Source organism: Cyprinus carpio, chromosome A9, assembly GCF_018340385.1.
Source record: "Cyprinus carpio isolate SPL01 chromosome A9, ASM1834038v1, whole genome shotgun sequence".
Taxonomy (NCBI): domain Eukaryota; kingdom Metazoa; phylum Chordata; class Actinopteri; order Cypriniformes; family Cyprinidae; genus Cyprinus; species Cyprinus carpio.
This window is the reverse complement of record NC_056580.1, coordinates 2,566,065-2,583,918: the sequence shown is the minus strand read 5'-3', so window position 1 is coordinate 2,583,918 and position 17,854 is coordinate 2,566,065. Positions and strand designations below refer to the sequence as shown.

General features: G+C 38.4%; 2 protein-coding genes and 1 long non-coding RNA gene across 3 annotated transcripts in view; 2 read left to right on the top strand and 1 right to left on the bottom strand.

Annotated features, from left to right (window-relative positions):
• Nucleotides 1–594: 594 nt before the first annotated feature.
• Nucleotides 595–7,645, top strand: LOC109096575 (corepressor interacting with RBPJ 1-like). The gene is given in 11 exon segments (XM_042763170.1): nucleotides 595–739; nucleotides 741–771; nucleotides 2,490–2,584; nucleotides 2,702–2,775; nucleotides 2,956–2,969; nucleotides 3,598–3,650; nucleotides 3,725–3,773; nucleotides 3,860–3,977; nucleotides 5,285–5,391; nucleotides 5,641–5,726; nucleotides 6,423–7,645. Coding segments are annotated over 11 exon segments (1,182 nt in total). The 5' UTR covers nucleotides 595–701; the 3' UTR covers nucleotides 6,940–7,645.
• Nucleotides 7,646–9,904: 2,259 nt separating this feature from the next.
• Nucleotides 9,905–12,495, bottom strand: LOC109096572 (transcription factor Sp9-like). Its single transcript, XM_042763169.1, has 2 exons — nucleotides 12,354–12,495; nucleotides 9,905–11,734 (listed from the first exon to the last, which is right to left on the bottom strand). The coding sequence occupies exons 1-2, from the start codon at nucleotides 12,372–12,374 to the stop codon at nucleotides 10,436–10,438; spliced, it is 1,320 nt and encodes a 439-aa protein (XP_042619103.1). The 5' UTR covers nucleotides 12,375–12,495; the 3' UTR covers nucleotides 9,905–10,435.
• Nucleotides 12,496–12,593: 98 nt separating this feature from the next.
• The window catches only part of LOC122146059, a 63,549-nt gene continuing 58,288 nt past the window's right edge, over nucleotides 12,594–17,854 (top strand). The window contains exons 1-2 of the long non-coding RNA XR_006160736.1: nucleotides 12,594–12,750; nucleotides 13,128–13,191. This is a non-coding gene — a long non-coding RNA (uncharacterized LOC122146059). The remainder of the gene's footprint in view (nucleotides 12,751–13,127; nucleotides 13,192–17,854) is intronic.

The window sequence follows — 17,854 nt, the reverse complement described above, 5'->3', positions numbered from 1 at the left end:
CATGTGTGCTCAATCCGCGGGGAAAGTGGGCGGAGCAACGGCGCCGCAGTCACGTGGCGGCGCAGTCGCATTTCTGATTGGCTGTTTGATTCCGCTGTCGCAAAAACTGCGTTGTAAAATAGATCAACATAATGCCAAAAAAGTATAATATAAATAACAAACATTACAGGAGTGCAAATATAATTATAGAAAATAATAAAATAATGAAAATCAGTAAAATGAAAATGAAACGCTTGTATAATAATGTTGATTTGACATAATTTATTACTACATGCGCTGTACATGTTTTGAAATTAAAATAAAAACATTTGGAAAACCCAGATTTCTTTTTTTCTTTCTTTCTTCTTACAAATATAGGCAGCTAGGGTGAATGAATAAATAAATAAATAAAAGTCAAACAATAAAATGTTTAAAAAAAATTCTCGTCTTACACCTTTCTTATTTTTATTTTTTATAAACTTAATAATGTTAATAAAAAACTTAAATTAATCGGCTTATTTCTCCCAAATGTATATTTATGAATAATAAATTTACCTCATAGAAATAATCAAATTAACTGAAGTAATATTGGAAAACCCCGGATGCGCCGCTATCGTTATTATTGCGTCATAAAGAAGCGCCGCTGCTGGTGTTTTGATGTTGCTCCGCATCAACGCAAACGGTTCTTGATAACATTTTGATCGTTACACTGGTTGTCAAACATGGGGAAGTCTTTTGCTAATTTCATGTGCAAAAAAGATTTATCCTGCCTCAAAATCCAACATAAAGAAGGTAACTTAAACTAAGGTTTAGGCTAGCAAGCTACTGTCGGCCCGCTGTCAACATTAGTTCAGATCTTGACTGGATACACAAATGTATTTAGTCACAAACACATCAAATGTATAATATTACCATATGTAATATAGCCTATTATATATATATATATATATATATATATACAGTACAGGTAAAAAGTTTGGAAACATTACTATTTTTAATGTTTTTGAAAGAAGTTTCTTCTGCTCATCAAGCCTGCATTTATTTGATCAAAAATACAGAAAAAAATGTAATATTGTGATATATTATTACAATTTAAAATAATTGTTTTTAAATGTATTATACTTTAAATTATCATTTATTTCTGTGATGCAAAGCTGAATTTTTAGGATCATTATCACATGATCCTTTAGAAATCATTCTAATATGATGATTCATTATCAAAGTTGGAAACAGTTCTGCTGCTTAATATTTTTTCAGAACATGTGATACTTTTTTAGGATACTTTGATGAATAAAAAGTAAAAAAAAAAAAGAAGCTATGTTTTTAAAATATAAATATTTTGTAATATCAATATACACTACTGGTCAGTAATTTGTGGTCAGTAATATTTTTTCTTTCTTTTTTTAAAATAAAATCAATACTTTTATTCAGCAAGGATGTGTTAATTTTTTTTTAATAATAAATGCAGTTCTTTTTAACCTTTTATTCATCAAATATATTAGATATTTGATGAATAAAAGGTTATAATGATATGTATTTATTTTAGATTGATTTCTAAATGATCATGTGATAGACTGGATGTTACATGTGACACTGAAGGATGGAGTAATGATGCTGAAAATTCAGCTTTGCATCACAGGAATAAATTTTTTTTTTTAAAGTATATTCAAATAGAAAACTATTATTTTAAGTTGTAATAATATTTCACAATATTACTGTTTTTTCTGTATTTTTGATTAAAATAAAAGCAGGCTTGATGAGCAGAAGAGACTTCTTTCAAAAACATTAAAAATAGTAATGTTTCCAAACTTTTGGTCTGTACTGTATATATATGATATGTTAATGAGGAAGCGCTAATGTAAGTAATAAATAAGGTAATATATTATTCTAATATGATTATTTCTTTTATTGGCATATATAAGAGTTATCTGTATAAATTATAAAACACTATGAACACTATTTATTACATTTTATATTATCTCACACATGCATTTTGTATAATGTCTAAATTTTAAATCAAAATACATATCTGATATGACTTAATATATAATTAGCATAAAACAAACAATATAATTCAGATTCTCAAGGATTAAAGATTAAATGGAAAAAAATAAAAATGATTGCACAGTCATCAATTAGGTGGCGATATGCACTAAGCATGTAAACAACTAATGAACAAAAGAAGAAGAAAGAAACAGCCTGGCGTCCGTTTCCATAGTGACTCGTCGATTCGTCGCTCTGTTGAGAATGTCTCGAGTCTTAATCAGGAACATACTCTGAGTTGAATGAACTTACTCCCGGACACGTTTTTGGAACCGCATACCTCGAGTAAGCAATGTTTGGGGTTAATCAACCGAGAGTTCAGGGTTTAGTTCACGGTAAGTTAACCCTGCTTTCTGGAATACACCCCAGGTGACTATGTAGAAGCCCAAGTCTGTTGTTTTCAGAGGAAGGCAGTCATTTGTTTGTTATTTGTTTGTTTGTATGTTCTTGATCACTCTGATCCTCAGGCATGGATCGCAGAGCAAAAGATAACCTTCGAGAAGAAGAAGCAGGAGGAACTGATGCAGGCTTACCTGAAGGAGCAGGACACGTACAACAACAGGTCATTAAATCTGCTCTCGAAAACCGACTTTTTGTCTTGGTATTGTGCTTCATAAAGCAATGAACAATATTGAGGCATTAACCTGTAGCTTTCTCTGTTGTTTGTATGATATTCCAGACTGCTGATGGGAGATGATCGTGTGAAGAATGGCCTTAATTTCATGTATGAAGCACCTCCAGGAGCATCTAAAGGTCATAAACCTGCTTTTTGCCACTTAGAATAAAAATAAAAATAAATCTAAGTCATTAATGTAAGTGATGCTAACTTATCGTTTTCTTCCTAATCATAAAGTCAAAAACAGAGTTAAACTAAAGTGTATATATTCACTTGCTTTTGTTATTCTTCTTTATATCACCACCAACGTCCTCCAGAGGAGACTAAAGAGGTAATGTTCATGTACGTTGTTAATGTTTGTTGTTGATTATTAGTTGTTCTGCTCTGTCACACTTTTAAATCTGAATATTAAACTTGTTAAGCGTACTGCATTACATTTTTAAGGCATGTAAATCATCACCATGATCAAATTTCCCCAAAAGCACAACGTTCTACGTGTCTTCTGTTGTCTGATTGATAGTTTATAATTTTTCAGAAAATAACACCCCCTTCTCTTCGTCATACGTGTGTTGTTTTGCTGTGAAATCTTTACTGTTTTTTGTAAAGTAAACATAAGAATAACTTTTAAATTGTTAACAGCATTTCAGGATGAACATGATTTTCCATACATTATTATTATTATTTTGTTTTTACATTATTATGTGTTTATCAAATGCGGTCATTAGGCTTTTGAGAAACATTTATTTGTGCATCTCTCAGTCATAATTGCATTGCATTGCATGTTTTGAAACTACAGAGCTTTGAACATAACATTTAAGATTTTGTCTAAATGTGTAATTCATTAAAATGTTTCATTTCATAGAATTATTTCATATGTTAGGCTTCACAGAGTTATGCAGGTAAGTCCTCTGACAGTTACAGCTCGTGATATCACCTGAAATGACCTTTTTCCTTCTTAGGAAGGAGAATCGGAGTACAAGTTTGAGTGGCAGAAAGGAGCTCCTCGTGAAAAGTAAGTGCACTAGTTGTTATAGGTTCCCAAATTTGCATGTTTATGCATGTCTCACTGTTATATTATCTTCTCAGGTATGCAAAGGATGACATGAATATTCGAGATCAGCCTTTTGGCATTCAGGTGATGTTTCATTCTGTGCTCTACACAAACAGATGTCTAGAAGCAGTGAACGTGTGAGTATTGCGCTGGTTTTCTGGTTGTTTCAGGTGCGGAATGTGCGGTGCATTAAGTGTCATAAATGGGGTCACGTGAACACGGATCGTTAGTGTCCTCTCTTTGGCCTGTCAGGGATCAACGCCAGCTCTATGGCCATTGATGAAGCAGGTGTAATGCTCTTTCCTTACAGTGTCCAGTTCAATCTTTATGGCAGGTTTGCTCCACTCATATTAGAGCTGATATACACTTTCAGACCTGTAGATGGCGATAATGTCTAATAATGCACTTAGAAATTCTACAGTACATAAAAAAGTACTGAATACAGGTGTTTTTGAGCCAGTGCCGTGTGACTGATAGCATCAAATGAAAGTGATGTCATGATGTCAGGACTTTAGTACACACACACACAGTCCCTCACAGTAGTAACCTTCAGGAGTAACTATCGTGAGCTGAAGCAGTCCGGCAAACATTGAAGTGCATTTCATGTTTTTAAGGTTTTAGATGATCTACTGTAATCTAAACAGTTATTATATGATGCTGGTGAGGTGTTTTTATTTTTAAAGTATGCTAACCTGACAAACATTGATCCCTTGTAATGCATGAAGCATATGATAGCGTTCTGTCTGAAAATCTTCATCTTGTTAAAACCAGATACATTTAGTGATAGCATGCATTTAGTGATGGCAAGTTCATTACTTTTAAAGGATAAAAAATATGATGGAATATTTTATACACAAACTGCTATTATTGCCCAGATATGCCAACTCAAATATAGACAGGGTTATAATAGTTTACTAAAATGAAAAAAATTATATATATGTGTGTGTGTGTGTATAAACTATTTAAAAAAAAAAAGAATAAACATGACAAAAGCATGCTACAAAATTAAAAATTTAATTACAATTAAAGTGAAAAAGAATTCAACATAAAACAAGAACTATAATAGCATGTCAGTGATACTAAAATAACACTGTTTACAGAATAAAAAATAAATAAAATTTAAAAAATGCCAAATAAATCACTGATATTTTTCTACATAGTTTTGGAACAACATGAAGGTGGGAAAATAACCACATAATTTTCATTTTTGGGTTGAGTATCACTTTATCTTTGAGTTAGTGTGATGTACTTTGATACTTTTCTCTCAGTTTGTGTTGTTGTGTTTCTATTATTCAGATAAATCAATGTGGTGGCAGTGTTTCCTGAGAGCTGCTGACAGTGCTGTGTATGTTGTAGCAGAGCGCAGATAGATGGATACTACTCTGGTATTGGTGGGAAAATGATATTATTTAGGGTTTTGATTGGTTCAAACCTTTGCTTTTTCACAATAGAATAATACTGTACGCCTCACCCAGCTGGGAGACAAGGGAGTTGATTCGGTGTGTGTTTGTGTTAACAAAGCCGCTAGCGTACGTCTCTCTGGGGGGGACATGATCGCACATTATTTGTTCTGAAAGAGTGATTTGTCCTAACAGGTCCGTCAATGCACCCCTCTGAGTTAATGGCAGAGATGCGAAACAGTGGGTTTGCGCTGAAGAAATGTGTCCTTGGGAGGGACAGCACCATGAGTGATCCAGCACAGGTAATGTCCCGGTCCCTGCCCGAGATGACCCATGATATCCATGTCTGCAGCTCAGCGTGGGATTGCAGAAACACCTCCAATTATTGAACAGACGAGCTCACGGGCGATTTCCGTCGTTGAAGGGTTAGAATGGAACTGATGAGACCAACAACTACAATTACAAGAGAGCAGAGGCATGCTGGATTTCACACGGAGCTTCTACACAACAGTCTTACTGTGTGTGTGTGTGTGTGTGTGTGTGTGCTTCAGGAGCTTGTGGCCAGTGAGGAAGAGGACGACCCTGAGGTGCAGTTCCTGAAGTCTCTGACTACCAAACAAAAGCAGAAACTGCTTAGGTGTGATTATTTATTACACACACCACCAGCTGACTTTATAATAATCACATTAATTGGTTAATTACTATTAATATAAATTGGTATAAATAAAATTTATTAACTACACCAAAATAAACTTCTAATTTGCTGCTTATTAATAGTTAATAAGGTTTTAAGAAAACTTTTTATTTCAATTAATTTTATTTATTTATTTTTGGAGATTGAAAAATAGAATATTTGTAATTTTTTAAGTCTTTATGAACTAGTTTTAGTTCAAGCAAGTAGCTGTTTAGCATAAATAGTGGCATTAGCCATCCATTTGTGTTGCAATAATTTATTAACCATGAAAAAAGTATATTTCTATTTTAATATATTTTAAAATGTAATTTATTTCTGTGATCAAAGGTGAATTTTCAGCATCATTACTTCATTCTTCAGTCTCACATGATCTTCAGAAATCATTGTAATTTGCTGATGTGACAGTTGTGCTGCTTCATATTTTTGTGGAATCCATGATGCATTACAGCAATTATGCAGAATAGAACTTTTAAACACCAGTGTATATAAACACACCATATAATTATAAAATGTGAAATGCGCACGCACACACACACAAAAAAACTAAAAACTGATTGGAAAATGTCCACAGTGTACTGTAACAATGACCAATTAATCTGCTGTCTGATAACTGTCATCCCCTTCTTCTTCTTTTTTTAGAAAACTTGACTGTCTTGAAAAGAAGAAGAAGAAGAAGAAGAGTAAAAAGAAGATCAAGAAGAAGCAGAAAAAGAAACAAGCTAAGAGTGAGAGTTCATCCAGCAGCTCATCGGACAGCAGCAGCGGCGGCTCTGAGGATGAGAAACACTCCGGAAAGAAAGCCAAGAAGAAGAGCAAGAGAAGGAGGGACTCGTCCTGTGACAGCAGCTCTGAGAGAGAGCGGGAGAAAGACTCCAGACACACACATTCACAACACACTGAGCAACAAGACAACAAGCACAGCAGAGAGAGAGGCAGGAGCAGGAGTAGGGAGAGAAGGAGCCCTCGGCGACGGAGAGATGAGAGAGAGAGAGGTAAGGAGAGATACAGGAGCACGAGACCAGGGCAAGAGGGAAAGAGAAAGAAACTGATAGAAATAACAGGAGGAGGAGTGTCAGTCAGGAACGAGGGAGGGGCAGAGAAAAAGGCAGCAGAAGTGATAGCAGAGATGCAGAGAGGAGGAGGAAATAGCTGGTAGTGGACACCATCATTACTTCACTGTCTCATCTCAGATTAAAGGAATCATTCAAAAGAAACTTCTTACAGAATTAATCACGCTCATGTCGTTCCAGACCCTAAGCACTGTGAGTTGCTTTTTTAAAGCTCCAAAATGACACACTAGCACCTTAAAATCAGTCTTTGTGGTTCTTGTCTTATATTCCACATCTTACAGTAACTTCTGTGTGACAAACAAACCAAAATTCAATTCATTATTCATGTAAATTCATAGAGGTCTCAAGTGCTGTTGTACAGGAAAAAGGAGGTGTTTAAATGTATATATTTTTATTTTGTTTTATTTTTTGGGGGGTAAATTATTTGTTTGGGTGGCTTCCCCACTTACAGGCAGCTCTGGGGTTTCTCCAGAAGAGGGCGCTCTGAGAATGTAAAAACTCAAGCTGTACTAGAGCAGAATTAAAATGAGCTTTGCCTCAATCTTTCAGTTTTTCCAGTGCGTTTGCTGTAGTTCTAGTTCAACACATGTTCTCTGTTCTTTCAGCATTTGGCCCTTCCCAAATGTAACGTTTGTTTGTCTCTGAGTCTTTTTACAAGAGGGTACATGTGTCATTCATAATAACTTGAATGATTTATTTTGCACTCTGGTCATATAAGTTCATGTTTTTTTTATAGCTCATTTCTTACCTTAAATCCGTTCATGCAACTTGTTAATTAAAAAATGTGTGAATGTGGCACAAAACTTGACGTCTGTTGCTCCTCAACCACATTCAACCTTCACAGCTCTTCATCCTCATCATCTCAAACAGAACTGAGCTGTTTAATAGTTGTTTAAATGGAATTAGTAGTTTTACACTAATTTCTGAGTTTTGTTTTGGCAATTATTAGGTAGTTTGCTATCTTGATTTTTTTATTCAGGGGGACATTTCTCTTGATTTCTCATTATTATTGTGTTCAGCTGCAAAATGAATTAGCGAAACTGATCTGAGATATAAATATAACTGAATAAAATCCACAGATTCGAGTTCTCATGTTAGAAGTGGAGGCGTTCGAAATTCGAAAATGCACGTGAAAACTGGCAACCAAATGTTGCATTCAGTGCGCATGGTTTATACACGTGTAGGATTAATGCCTGAAATACGAGCACAAAACCACAATAACAATCTCGTTCGAAATAAGACAAACTCTCTAATATTTAGCAATATTCAAATAAATCCAACCCTATGATGGCGCTGAAGTATTATGAAAAAGTCTATTTAATTGCAATTCAAATTATTTTCGATATTATATAAGGAACATAAACACTGATTTCTTTTTGCATGGCATTAATAACCCACTGAAAGGCTGAACGTGGCAGTAAAACATTATCAGCTACCATTCTCTGGAGTGAATCGGTTGATTTATTATTATTAATAATAAGCATTTGATTTGTAAACATGATCAGCGCTTGATGGACATTTTCTGACTCTCGTGGAAATTAAAGATCAGCGCGGGGAACAGCACCGTCACGGCTGAGTGTCCCGCGCCGCGTCCGGAGCGGCGCTCGTCTTTGATCTCTCTTTTATTGGGATGCCGCGCGGCAAACAAAGCTGCCTTCTGCCTCGCGCTCAGTCAGAGGGCATTCCAGAGAAACGCGCACAAAAGGCCGTGAGTGACAGCGTCCCTGTCCGCCGCCCCAGGCGCAGCACTCCCCTCCAAAAGCCTGAAAGGCACTTAGATCTTGTCCATGTAAAGCTCCCGTTTGTAAATCTTAATAGAACCATATAATTGTAAAGCGTGCTCGTGAATGCCTTCACGCCCAAATAGCGCTCATTTCCGTAACACAAATTTTGAACTGTGTGCCATAAAATCGTTGCATCCTACATTAACTTTTAAAAGACTGTATTCTGTACACCTGCTATTTGGAGAAAACACTGTCTAAATTGGTGTGAAAAGGAAATTGCATTTTATTATATTTAAAACCTTGGCCTATTTGACCACTGCATTTTGCAATTGAAAGATTTATTAACCTTGACTATTTTTTATTCGTATTTTGCAAAATGTTATCAGTTTTTCACGAGGTCATTAACTGATAATGGACTGTTTTCTATTTGTGTGTTTTTTTTCTGAATAGTCTACTGGCTGTTCGGCACCAGCCACCAGCTCACAAAAGGAAATGAAAATAATTTTAGTCTATTGCCTTCTGGTCAATTTACCTTGTAGCACAGAAAGCGCGTGGAGCGAGTTCCCAGGCAGGGCTCGAGCTGTAATTATTCCGCCGGGTTTCTGTGGGATCGGACGCTGCACTGGATAAACACAAAGAAGTCAGAGAGCATCCTTGAACCTTTTCAGTACAGGGCCACTGATATTCAAATAACAGCCAGGGACCATTTGACTGCGAGAGCGTTTTAAATTCAACATTTGCATAAGGCCTCTCCCCATTTCCCCTTTCAAAGTGGCATCCAGAAAAGGCAAGAAAGGAAGAGAGGGGGAAAAACTGTTCACATAACACCAAATCAAGTGTAGCGTTTTAGAAAAGCTAAACGATGCTTTATGCCTTCAGCACTCTCTTGGATGGACATTTTCCGTTTGACATGCAAATTTAAGCAGTTAATTTGAGCAATTCAAATAAATATTCAGAGGCCCTTTGTCACTGAATCCCCTCGGAAAATGTGCGATAAAGAGCTGCTGAACAAATGATGTCTCGGAGAGTAATTAGATATTTGATAAGACACGAATCCCTAATCGCCAATACAAGACACATGGGGCTGCGATGTGCTCCAAGTCATAATTAATACTATTTAACACGATTTTCATTTGGACAAAAATGCCTTTTCGGGGCATTTACTATTGATTTATCCCACTGGGAAAAACGAGTCTACATCAGAGCAACATTATCGATGTTAAGACTGCTCTATTTCATTTTTCTAAAATGTAAATAAATATGCGTAATAATTACGCGCGGGCTTCAGATCATTTGGTTGAAAACATTCGCACCAGACAACCCAAGCTTTCGATTTTAAATCCCTTTAATTACAAAATGAAAGCCTTATAAGCGTGACTTTATACAATTAAACATTTATATATTTTTAGCAAGGGTAAAGGAAAGGTTAAATGAATTTTAAATAGCTGTGTAACATACATACTGACATCCACAAAGTGCGTCGAAAGGAAAGAAAATTCCCTGAATTTCAGGATCCACCACAAAACAATCATAAGTAACATTTACAGGGAAAAATAACATGTTATTTTTGTGGATATATGTACACAATTAGCTCAGCCGGCAGCCGTGGTTATTTAGTTCCCTCTTTAGCGCACCGATTCCGCACCAAATGTCCTCTGTTAAAAACACTGAGCCTCGACGAGACTTTATCGTCCTGAAAGCTGAGGCGTTCGTCGGTGCGCAGCAGAAATAGCCAGTGTTGCACTGAATTTGCTCTTTCCAATGCAATGTCAGAGTTTGTCACATACTCCAGACCCGTTTCCTATTCTTGATTCACCTAGGAGGAAAATGCTTTTGAGGTCACACTCTTAAATCATGCTCAGGACTCGTGGTGCGGAGACTGATCTTTGACCGTGACCCGTGGGTTTACACCCTCTAAAATCAGTTCGGGTGACTCGGACCTGGGCGTCTCCAGGTTGCTGGTGTCGGTGTCACTGTCGCTGCCCTTCTTGCCTCCACCTCCAGCGGTGTGTGTTTTGATGTGTTTGCTCAGGTGGTCGCTCCTCATGAAGCGCTTGTTGCACACCGGACAGGCAAACCGCTTCTCCCCCGTGTGAGTGCGCAGGTGCCTCTGGAGCTCGTCTGACCTGGTGAACCGTTTGCCGCAAAAAAGCCAGTTGCACACAAAGGGCCTCTCGCCAGTGTGCCACCTCAGATGCGCTTTGAGGTGAGACGTTTTCCCGTAGACTTTACCGCAGCCCGGGATGTGACAGCTATGGAGTCCTTTCCTCCGCAGGCTGGCCCCCGCGGGCCCCAACCGCTCCGCCTCTTGGCAGTTCGGGCAGTCGCATGTGGCGCGTCCGGAGTATCTCCTGGAGGACCTGGATGAGGTCCCTATGCCCGAGCTGGCGCCGGAGATCATAGCGTTTGTGGCCGACGCGTCCGTGTAAGTGGGGATCACAGTTTTGAACCCATCCTGCGTCAACAGGTGTTGGCTGGTGGACAGGAGGTGGGACGCCGTGGGGCTGATGCCGGTGGAGCTGAACGCGGAGTGCGTGAGGCTGGAGAAATCTGGATTGTAGCTGCTGAGCTGCGAGTGGATGGCTTGTGGGGTTCCGGAGTGCAGCGAGCTCTGCAAAGTGCCTGCCGGGTTTTGCACCTCGAGCCACGACCCCGGGTTCGTGTGCACGTCCCACCACGTGGACGCGCCGTTGGCTACCTCGCCCGAGATGGTGGAGTGAAAGCCGGACTTGTACCACGATTCGTAAGGGTGCGCCATGCCGACCCGCGGATATAAAGTCTCTGCCGACGAGTGAACTTTGGAAATAAAGGCGGACTGTCCTGACTCCTGCGAGGAAACGCTCGCCGTGTTGGAGAACAAGCTGCTGTACTCGGCGGAGAACGCGGAGGAGGTCGGCGAGGTCGAGGCCAGGCAAAACGCGCTGTTCCCCGAGCCGGTGCTGGTCGTTAGTCCGGAGGTGCTTCGGTTCGTGGCGACGGTGAATCCGGGCAGGCTGGAGCCCAGGTTGCAGCTCGACGAGGATCTTTTCCAGGGATGAAATCCGCCTTTGGAAAACGCACTGGAGTCGGGAAGAGTCGTGAGGGGACTGGTGTTGCCAATTTTGTTGCAGGTTGCAGCCAGCATCGCTAAAGGGGTAGTTCCAAACCGTGGCTCTTCCTGTTTGGATGAGAAGTTTATGCTGTTTACTAGACTGTAAAACATAGTCGCGGTGTTTTGGAAATATGATGTTTAATAGAGTGTAAAACATAGTTGTGGTTTTAACCAAAACACGAAGTCAAGCGCGAAAAACAGTTGCTTCACCTGTGATTTTTTTTTTTTTTTTTTTTAGTAGTTTTCAAAACAGATGTCATGTCTTAAACAGTCTTTAAAGAATTTCACGTTTACATTATGGCAGAATTGTTATTTTTATTAACTAATGAATAAACAAAACACTATTAAAAATTCAGTGTTTTATTATATTGCTATTATTTTCCAGAAAGAATCGTTTCGCTGCACGTGGTTTTCGAGTTTTCAATGAGCTTCTTCAGGATAACCTACTCTTTAAAACACCAGGAGGCTACTGCTAAAAGCTGATTTTCTGAGAAACTAGACAATAAAAATGTCTCTGTGAAAGTTGAAAAGATTTTCTTGTGGCATCGTTATTTTTAAGAATGTAAATAAAAGCCATTGAAAAGTTTGAATGCACGCAAGCAAGCAACAATGAAACGTCAGTGCCATTTGTAAAATTAACAGAACGAAACATACGTCGGATTAAAATGAAGAAGCGCTTGCTTACCCCGAGTATAGACGTAGCCATATCCAGGGCCCTTCCTAGACAGCTAGTTGAAGAGAACAATGACTCAGTGTTCCAGTGTGACTGAGGGACAGTGCGCTGAAGCTTTACTCTCTCTACTCGAGTTGTATAGAGAGCGCGTGCTTTGAAGTACAGCTGGCTGCAATACTCAGCCAATCTGAGCGCGCGACGAGCCGCGTCCGACCAATGAGCGACGCGACCATGACAGAAATACTAAAGCTGCACGTCAATCAATGGCTGGGATACTGATCCCACTGTCAAGCAATAAGCCATCGTCTATTTTTCATCGTTTTTTATATATATATGGCCATCAAGGCGCAGAATCCGCACAGACTATAGCGCTCAGCTCATATTGGTATTTAATGGGCATCCTCCGAGGGTAAGCTTCTCATCTTGAGTTTATGCATGATATCAATATCTGTTTCGTGTGTAGTAAAGGTTCACACGCGTACCCATTTGCAGCTTTGGACGGTTTTTATTTTAGTGATGCGTTTATTTTGTAGGTAGTTATATTGTGATTTGATGTAGGGGTTAAAACCATAACGATATTTCTGTTTAGACTCGATAGCGTTATTATAAGGTGACATTACGCAGGCATGTTTAGAGTAGATACAAAGTCTTAATATATCATGCAATGTCAGTGTCAGTGTCTTTTCTAGTCATTTATTTATTAATTATCTTGTTTTTAAAATTTAAGAATGTTTTGAACTTATTGAAAATTCCAAATATTAAATATATGTCGAACTTTCAAATCAGAGCCAGTCACTGAAACGCAGTCTTGGATGAAGAGGACAGAGGGGCACCACTGATCCCACAACAGGTGTGTTAGACTTTTGTTGAGAGTGTTTCGTGTGTGAGAGAGAAAAAGAGGGAGGGATGTGAGGGGCGCAGGTTAGGGTTTGGGGTGTTAATGCGCGCGCGCTCTCTCTCTCGCGCTTCCTTTAAATACTTTCAGAACAACACGCGAACACGTGGCTCAAAAATAATAATATTAACACGTAGGAAATCGTTAAAAAATATTTTATACATCCTTTTATAATTTATATATAAATGCTTAATGCAAAGTTTGAGAGCTAAATCATATATAAAATGAAACAAAAAACAACAAATTACCTAAATATAAAACAAATACCAATCGTTTGGATAAATAACAAATGAAATAATTAATAATTGTGCTATCTTTTTCTTTTTTGCTCAGTAATTCTTTTATATATATATATATGAAGAAAAATGCATTATAGCACTGTCCTGCGCTGCTTGTTAAAACATTTAAGGGTAATGACATAATGTAACAATGGCCTGCTTTTGAATGAATCGCCTCCTTTTAAAAGTTAAAGCAATTTTCTTGAGAATGGCACCGCCGAAACGCTGCATTACTGTATTCAAAATGACCAAATAATGCTCCATTATAGCGGTTGAACGCTGCCAGTCAGGCTGGATGCAATTTACTCCAAAGCGCTCTGCTTTAAATTCCCTCCTATGGAGAGAGCTAGGGAATATAAAACAATTTATTCAAATCCAAGTGCTGGAGTCTCGAAAATCGCTTGATTTCCGCAATCATTGCAAATTGACGGAGGAACAATTAACACTATTAAACGTCTGTTCAGCGTAAACAAATTGGCTTGAGGCTCGGAGAGGTTTAGGTTACATATTTTAGATATCTATTTATGCGCATGTCTGTTCACACTGCTGCTGCTGCAAATCAAATAAAACTGGGCCATCTGATGTGCATTTCTTACCAGTTCAGGCGAAACGTGTCCAATATGAGAGGCTGATGAAAACAGGCCATTAAACAAACTACTCGCGATTAATATATGAATTAATATATTCATTTTGAGTGGTTTCTTTTAATTGTGGATTGATTAGCCTACCCCTGTCAGCATTTGTGTGTCAAATAGTCTAAATGTAAATGTTAAAGCTATTTAAACGGCATATTTAAAATAATAATAATAATAATACATGTTTTGTTATTTGTTATAGCCGAATTTATACATTTTTTTTTTTAGGAAAATAAAATAAATCTAGTTCTTCGTTTACAAAAAAGCAAGTTATGTTCATGCATGCTGTTATAATTCTATTTTTAATTTCTATTTATTTAATTAAATTTACAATTAACCGGACTTTCTGCAAATTTAAATTAAAACTAGATTTGTATTAAAAACCGTCCGGCTGGTGGCTTGCGAGCACTTTTCTGTAATTAGGAACCTATTACAAGTCATTAGATTGATCAATGTACCTTAAACAATGTGGGTGATTTATTTGGTAAGAACAAAACGCTGTGCATCTATTGTCTTGAGCCTGAGTGACGATATACATCCATCACAGCGTTAAACAGCACAAGATGAATGATTAATCCGGACCTATTCATTAAAAGGGTCTGGCCCGCTCCAGAAGCCCTGTGTTCGCAGAGAAGCAGGCAGAGAGGGCTTTTCAGAGGAGAATTTTTGTCGGTTGCCGCCGGGATTAATTTGTCCCCACCCTTAAGAGGAAAAGCGCATTTGTGGATAATTAACTAATCTGGCTCATTTTAAATCCCTCTCTACTACAGGTCCTTCACTTGATCACCCCAAACAGCCTGGTTTCCTCCCTCTAACAATTCAGAGAGAGTCAAAACAAATATTAACTCACATCTCAGTTGCTTTTTGCAAATAGTGTCACTTCTCGAGGCACCTCGTAGGTTGGTTTTGTGATTAAATGTCTCTGTCTGGAGAAAAAAGAAAAAAGAAAAAAAAAAACCTGTCCTGTGGCCAACAGAAAAATTTCCTGCCCGCTTCATGATTTTGACAATAAAACAAACGCTTGTTATGTCCGTTGACAGGTTCAAGCATGTTCAGTGAGCTCACCGTGATTCGAGGCTCTAATACTGAGGAATAAGACTTCATCTGTGCAGTTAACAACTGGGTGATTTTTTAATAAACCAGTGTGAAAGGACGCGGGGTTTTGTGAATGTCTTTACGCGGGTGGCGCAAAACAAAGCGCAGTGAAGAGAAACGCCTTTGTGCTTCCAAGCAGAACATTTCCCCTCAATTATTTCAGTTGTTCAGATTTGGAAAAACGGAAGACACAGAAGAAATGAGGGGTGGGTTTTTCGATCGGCAGATTCATGCATATAATAAATCCGCTAATTTATTCACATGACGCATCTCTGTTGGATACGTGGCCATTGTTTTTAGGCAGATGTGGAAGCGCACAGGTCACAGGTAACAAGTGCCCGCCGAGACATTCAGATCCAAGTCAACCTGCAATCCATAGAATTCAGATTTTACTTAATATAGCTGTTGGCACTACGGAATTAAACCAATGCAAATTGGTCATTGTTGTGTAAACACTCGAGTTTCAGATAAAGTCTAGTGTCAGGTGCATTTTAGGGGCCCGCAGTTATCAGGAAGAGCTCATCTCTCTCTCTCTCTCTCTGCATCATCCAGCATTATTTCATCTTAAAAAAGAGAGGAACAGATCACAGCCTTTTGTGACCATTTCAGTTTCCAAACATGGTGATCTCATCCATGCACATTATGATTTCGTAATTTGCTCATACACAAAGATCCTGTGGTGGATCGCTCTGAGTCTGACAAGCAGCGCGCGGGTCATGGCCAATGATGTCGTGTTTGTTCTTAAGTGGCCGGTGAATGTTATCTGCTATTCTCTGCCTGTCTGATGCTCGTGTCACAGCAGAGCAACAGTGACACGGCGCACATTAGTGCACGACTGCTTCTTGGAAATTTGCATGCCATAGGATTTTTTTTTTCTCTATAGATGTTTGTTAATGTTAATATCGTCTTGGGATATTGGACACTATCTTGCTATTTTTTTCCCCCATGTAATTTTATTTATATATTTAAGTTCGATTTTAAGTTTAAGATTATAATTATATTTAATTTTATTATTATTATTACTACTAGTACTAGTAGATTATTTTTAAATAATAATAATAAAAAATATTGGATTTAAATATTGTTTTAAAAGCTGTTTTTATTAGTAGCTTTACCAAAACAAACAAACAAAAAAAAAAGTATGCATTTAGCACGTTAGGTCGCGTTCCCGAGACGCAGTCGCGAGACTCGTTGTGTCAGGACTCTGTCGTGTCTGTGGCGCGCGGAGGATCCAGCTCAGATAAACACACGCGCCAACAGGTGCTTAGTGATTCACGGCGCTGCCGCGGCTCAAACACTACACGACGAGGCTCTCGTGTGTAATTTGTGGCGCAGAGGGATGGGTTGTGTGGAGAAGCAGTACTGCGGTCCACCACTGCTCTTCTCTGTAGTGACCGTGTGACTGACGGCTCTGTCCAGTTGCGTTTGGACTCGCCTGAGCTCTCGTGAGCGCGAGCGGTTTGCTATGAACTTGTCACAAAAAGAAAGAAAGAAGCGGGTTAAATCAGATTTATAAACAGTGTGCATAGCACTTACAAAAAAGATATTTCCATAAGAAAGAGTGCACTCTCACGATAGTTACAGTACGATTTAAATATGATGGTGTATGAGCCGAGGATGCTGTTATTACATCACAGCTCAGTGGTATTGCCATATAGATATACCTTGGGCAAAAATATAGCTATTATTTTCTTTAAGGTGCTTTTTAAGTACAGATTCAGTATGGTATGTCTGATACTATCAATGTACCATACAAACACAGTACTAGGTCTTTTTTTTTTCTTTTTCATAAGTCGTCTTTTTTTAATATATTGTGTTGATTTATTTTGTTTTTATTACAGTACAAAATAGTAATATTGTAAGATATTATTACAGTTTACAGTCATTACATTTTACAGTTTTCTATCGTAATATATTTTAAAATGTAATTCTGTGATGCAAAGCATGATTACTCCAGTCTCCATTGATATATACGTATTATTTCTGTAAACTGATACACTGTGTGTTATGATATCAAGGCTATCACATATCATTTCTTGGCCTTCATCTTTAGCAAGTCCAAGCAGATTTGATGGCCCTTACAGTGTTTTATTTAGCTGTATACAGAGAGGTTCCTTCACTACTTTAGAGGTCACTCTTAAAGTGCCCTTGAATTATATTCTGCTGTCAGATTGGATGCGTTATTCTGGGCAGTGAAAGACCTGGAGCCCTATGTCATCAATCTAAAGCAATTTCAGCCCTATTGGTTTCTGCGTTTCGACCAAGCAGTCATTCACATTCCCAGCAGCAGGTGAGGTGCAGACAGCTGGTTTCGCGCTCACCCTTCCCCGAGTGAAGGACTCTTCAGCTGCCGCAGAAATCTCTCATCCCGCTCAACATGAGGCCGTGGTCTCACACCACCACTCCACCCGCGCAAACAATTTACCCTGAATCCCAAATCCAACAGATCTATTATGGGATTAAAGGCCTTGTTATCAGGCCTTGTGCTGGAATAATAGCAGAGTGTCAGTTTGAATTCAGATCATCCAACAGATGTTATTTTCCTTTGTCCTTTGGAAATGAGACAACGTGACCGTGTTCTTTAGTGTCTATACAGTTCTGATGACCGTC

Coding starts and splice junctions, on each gene's coding strand:
- LOC109096572 (XM_042763169.1), bottom strand. CDS start 12,374: ATGGCTACGTCTATACTCGGG. Junction 11,735..12,353: donor TGGCTACGTCTATACTCGGG/GTAAGCAAGCGC, acceptor TCATCCAAACAG/GAAGAGCCACGGTTTGGAAC.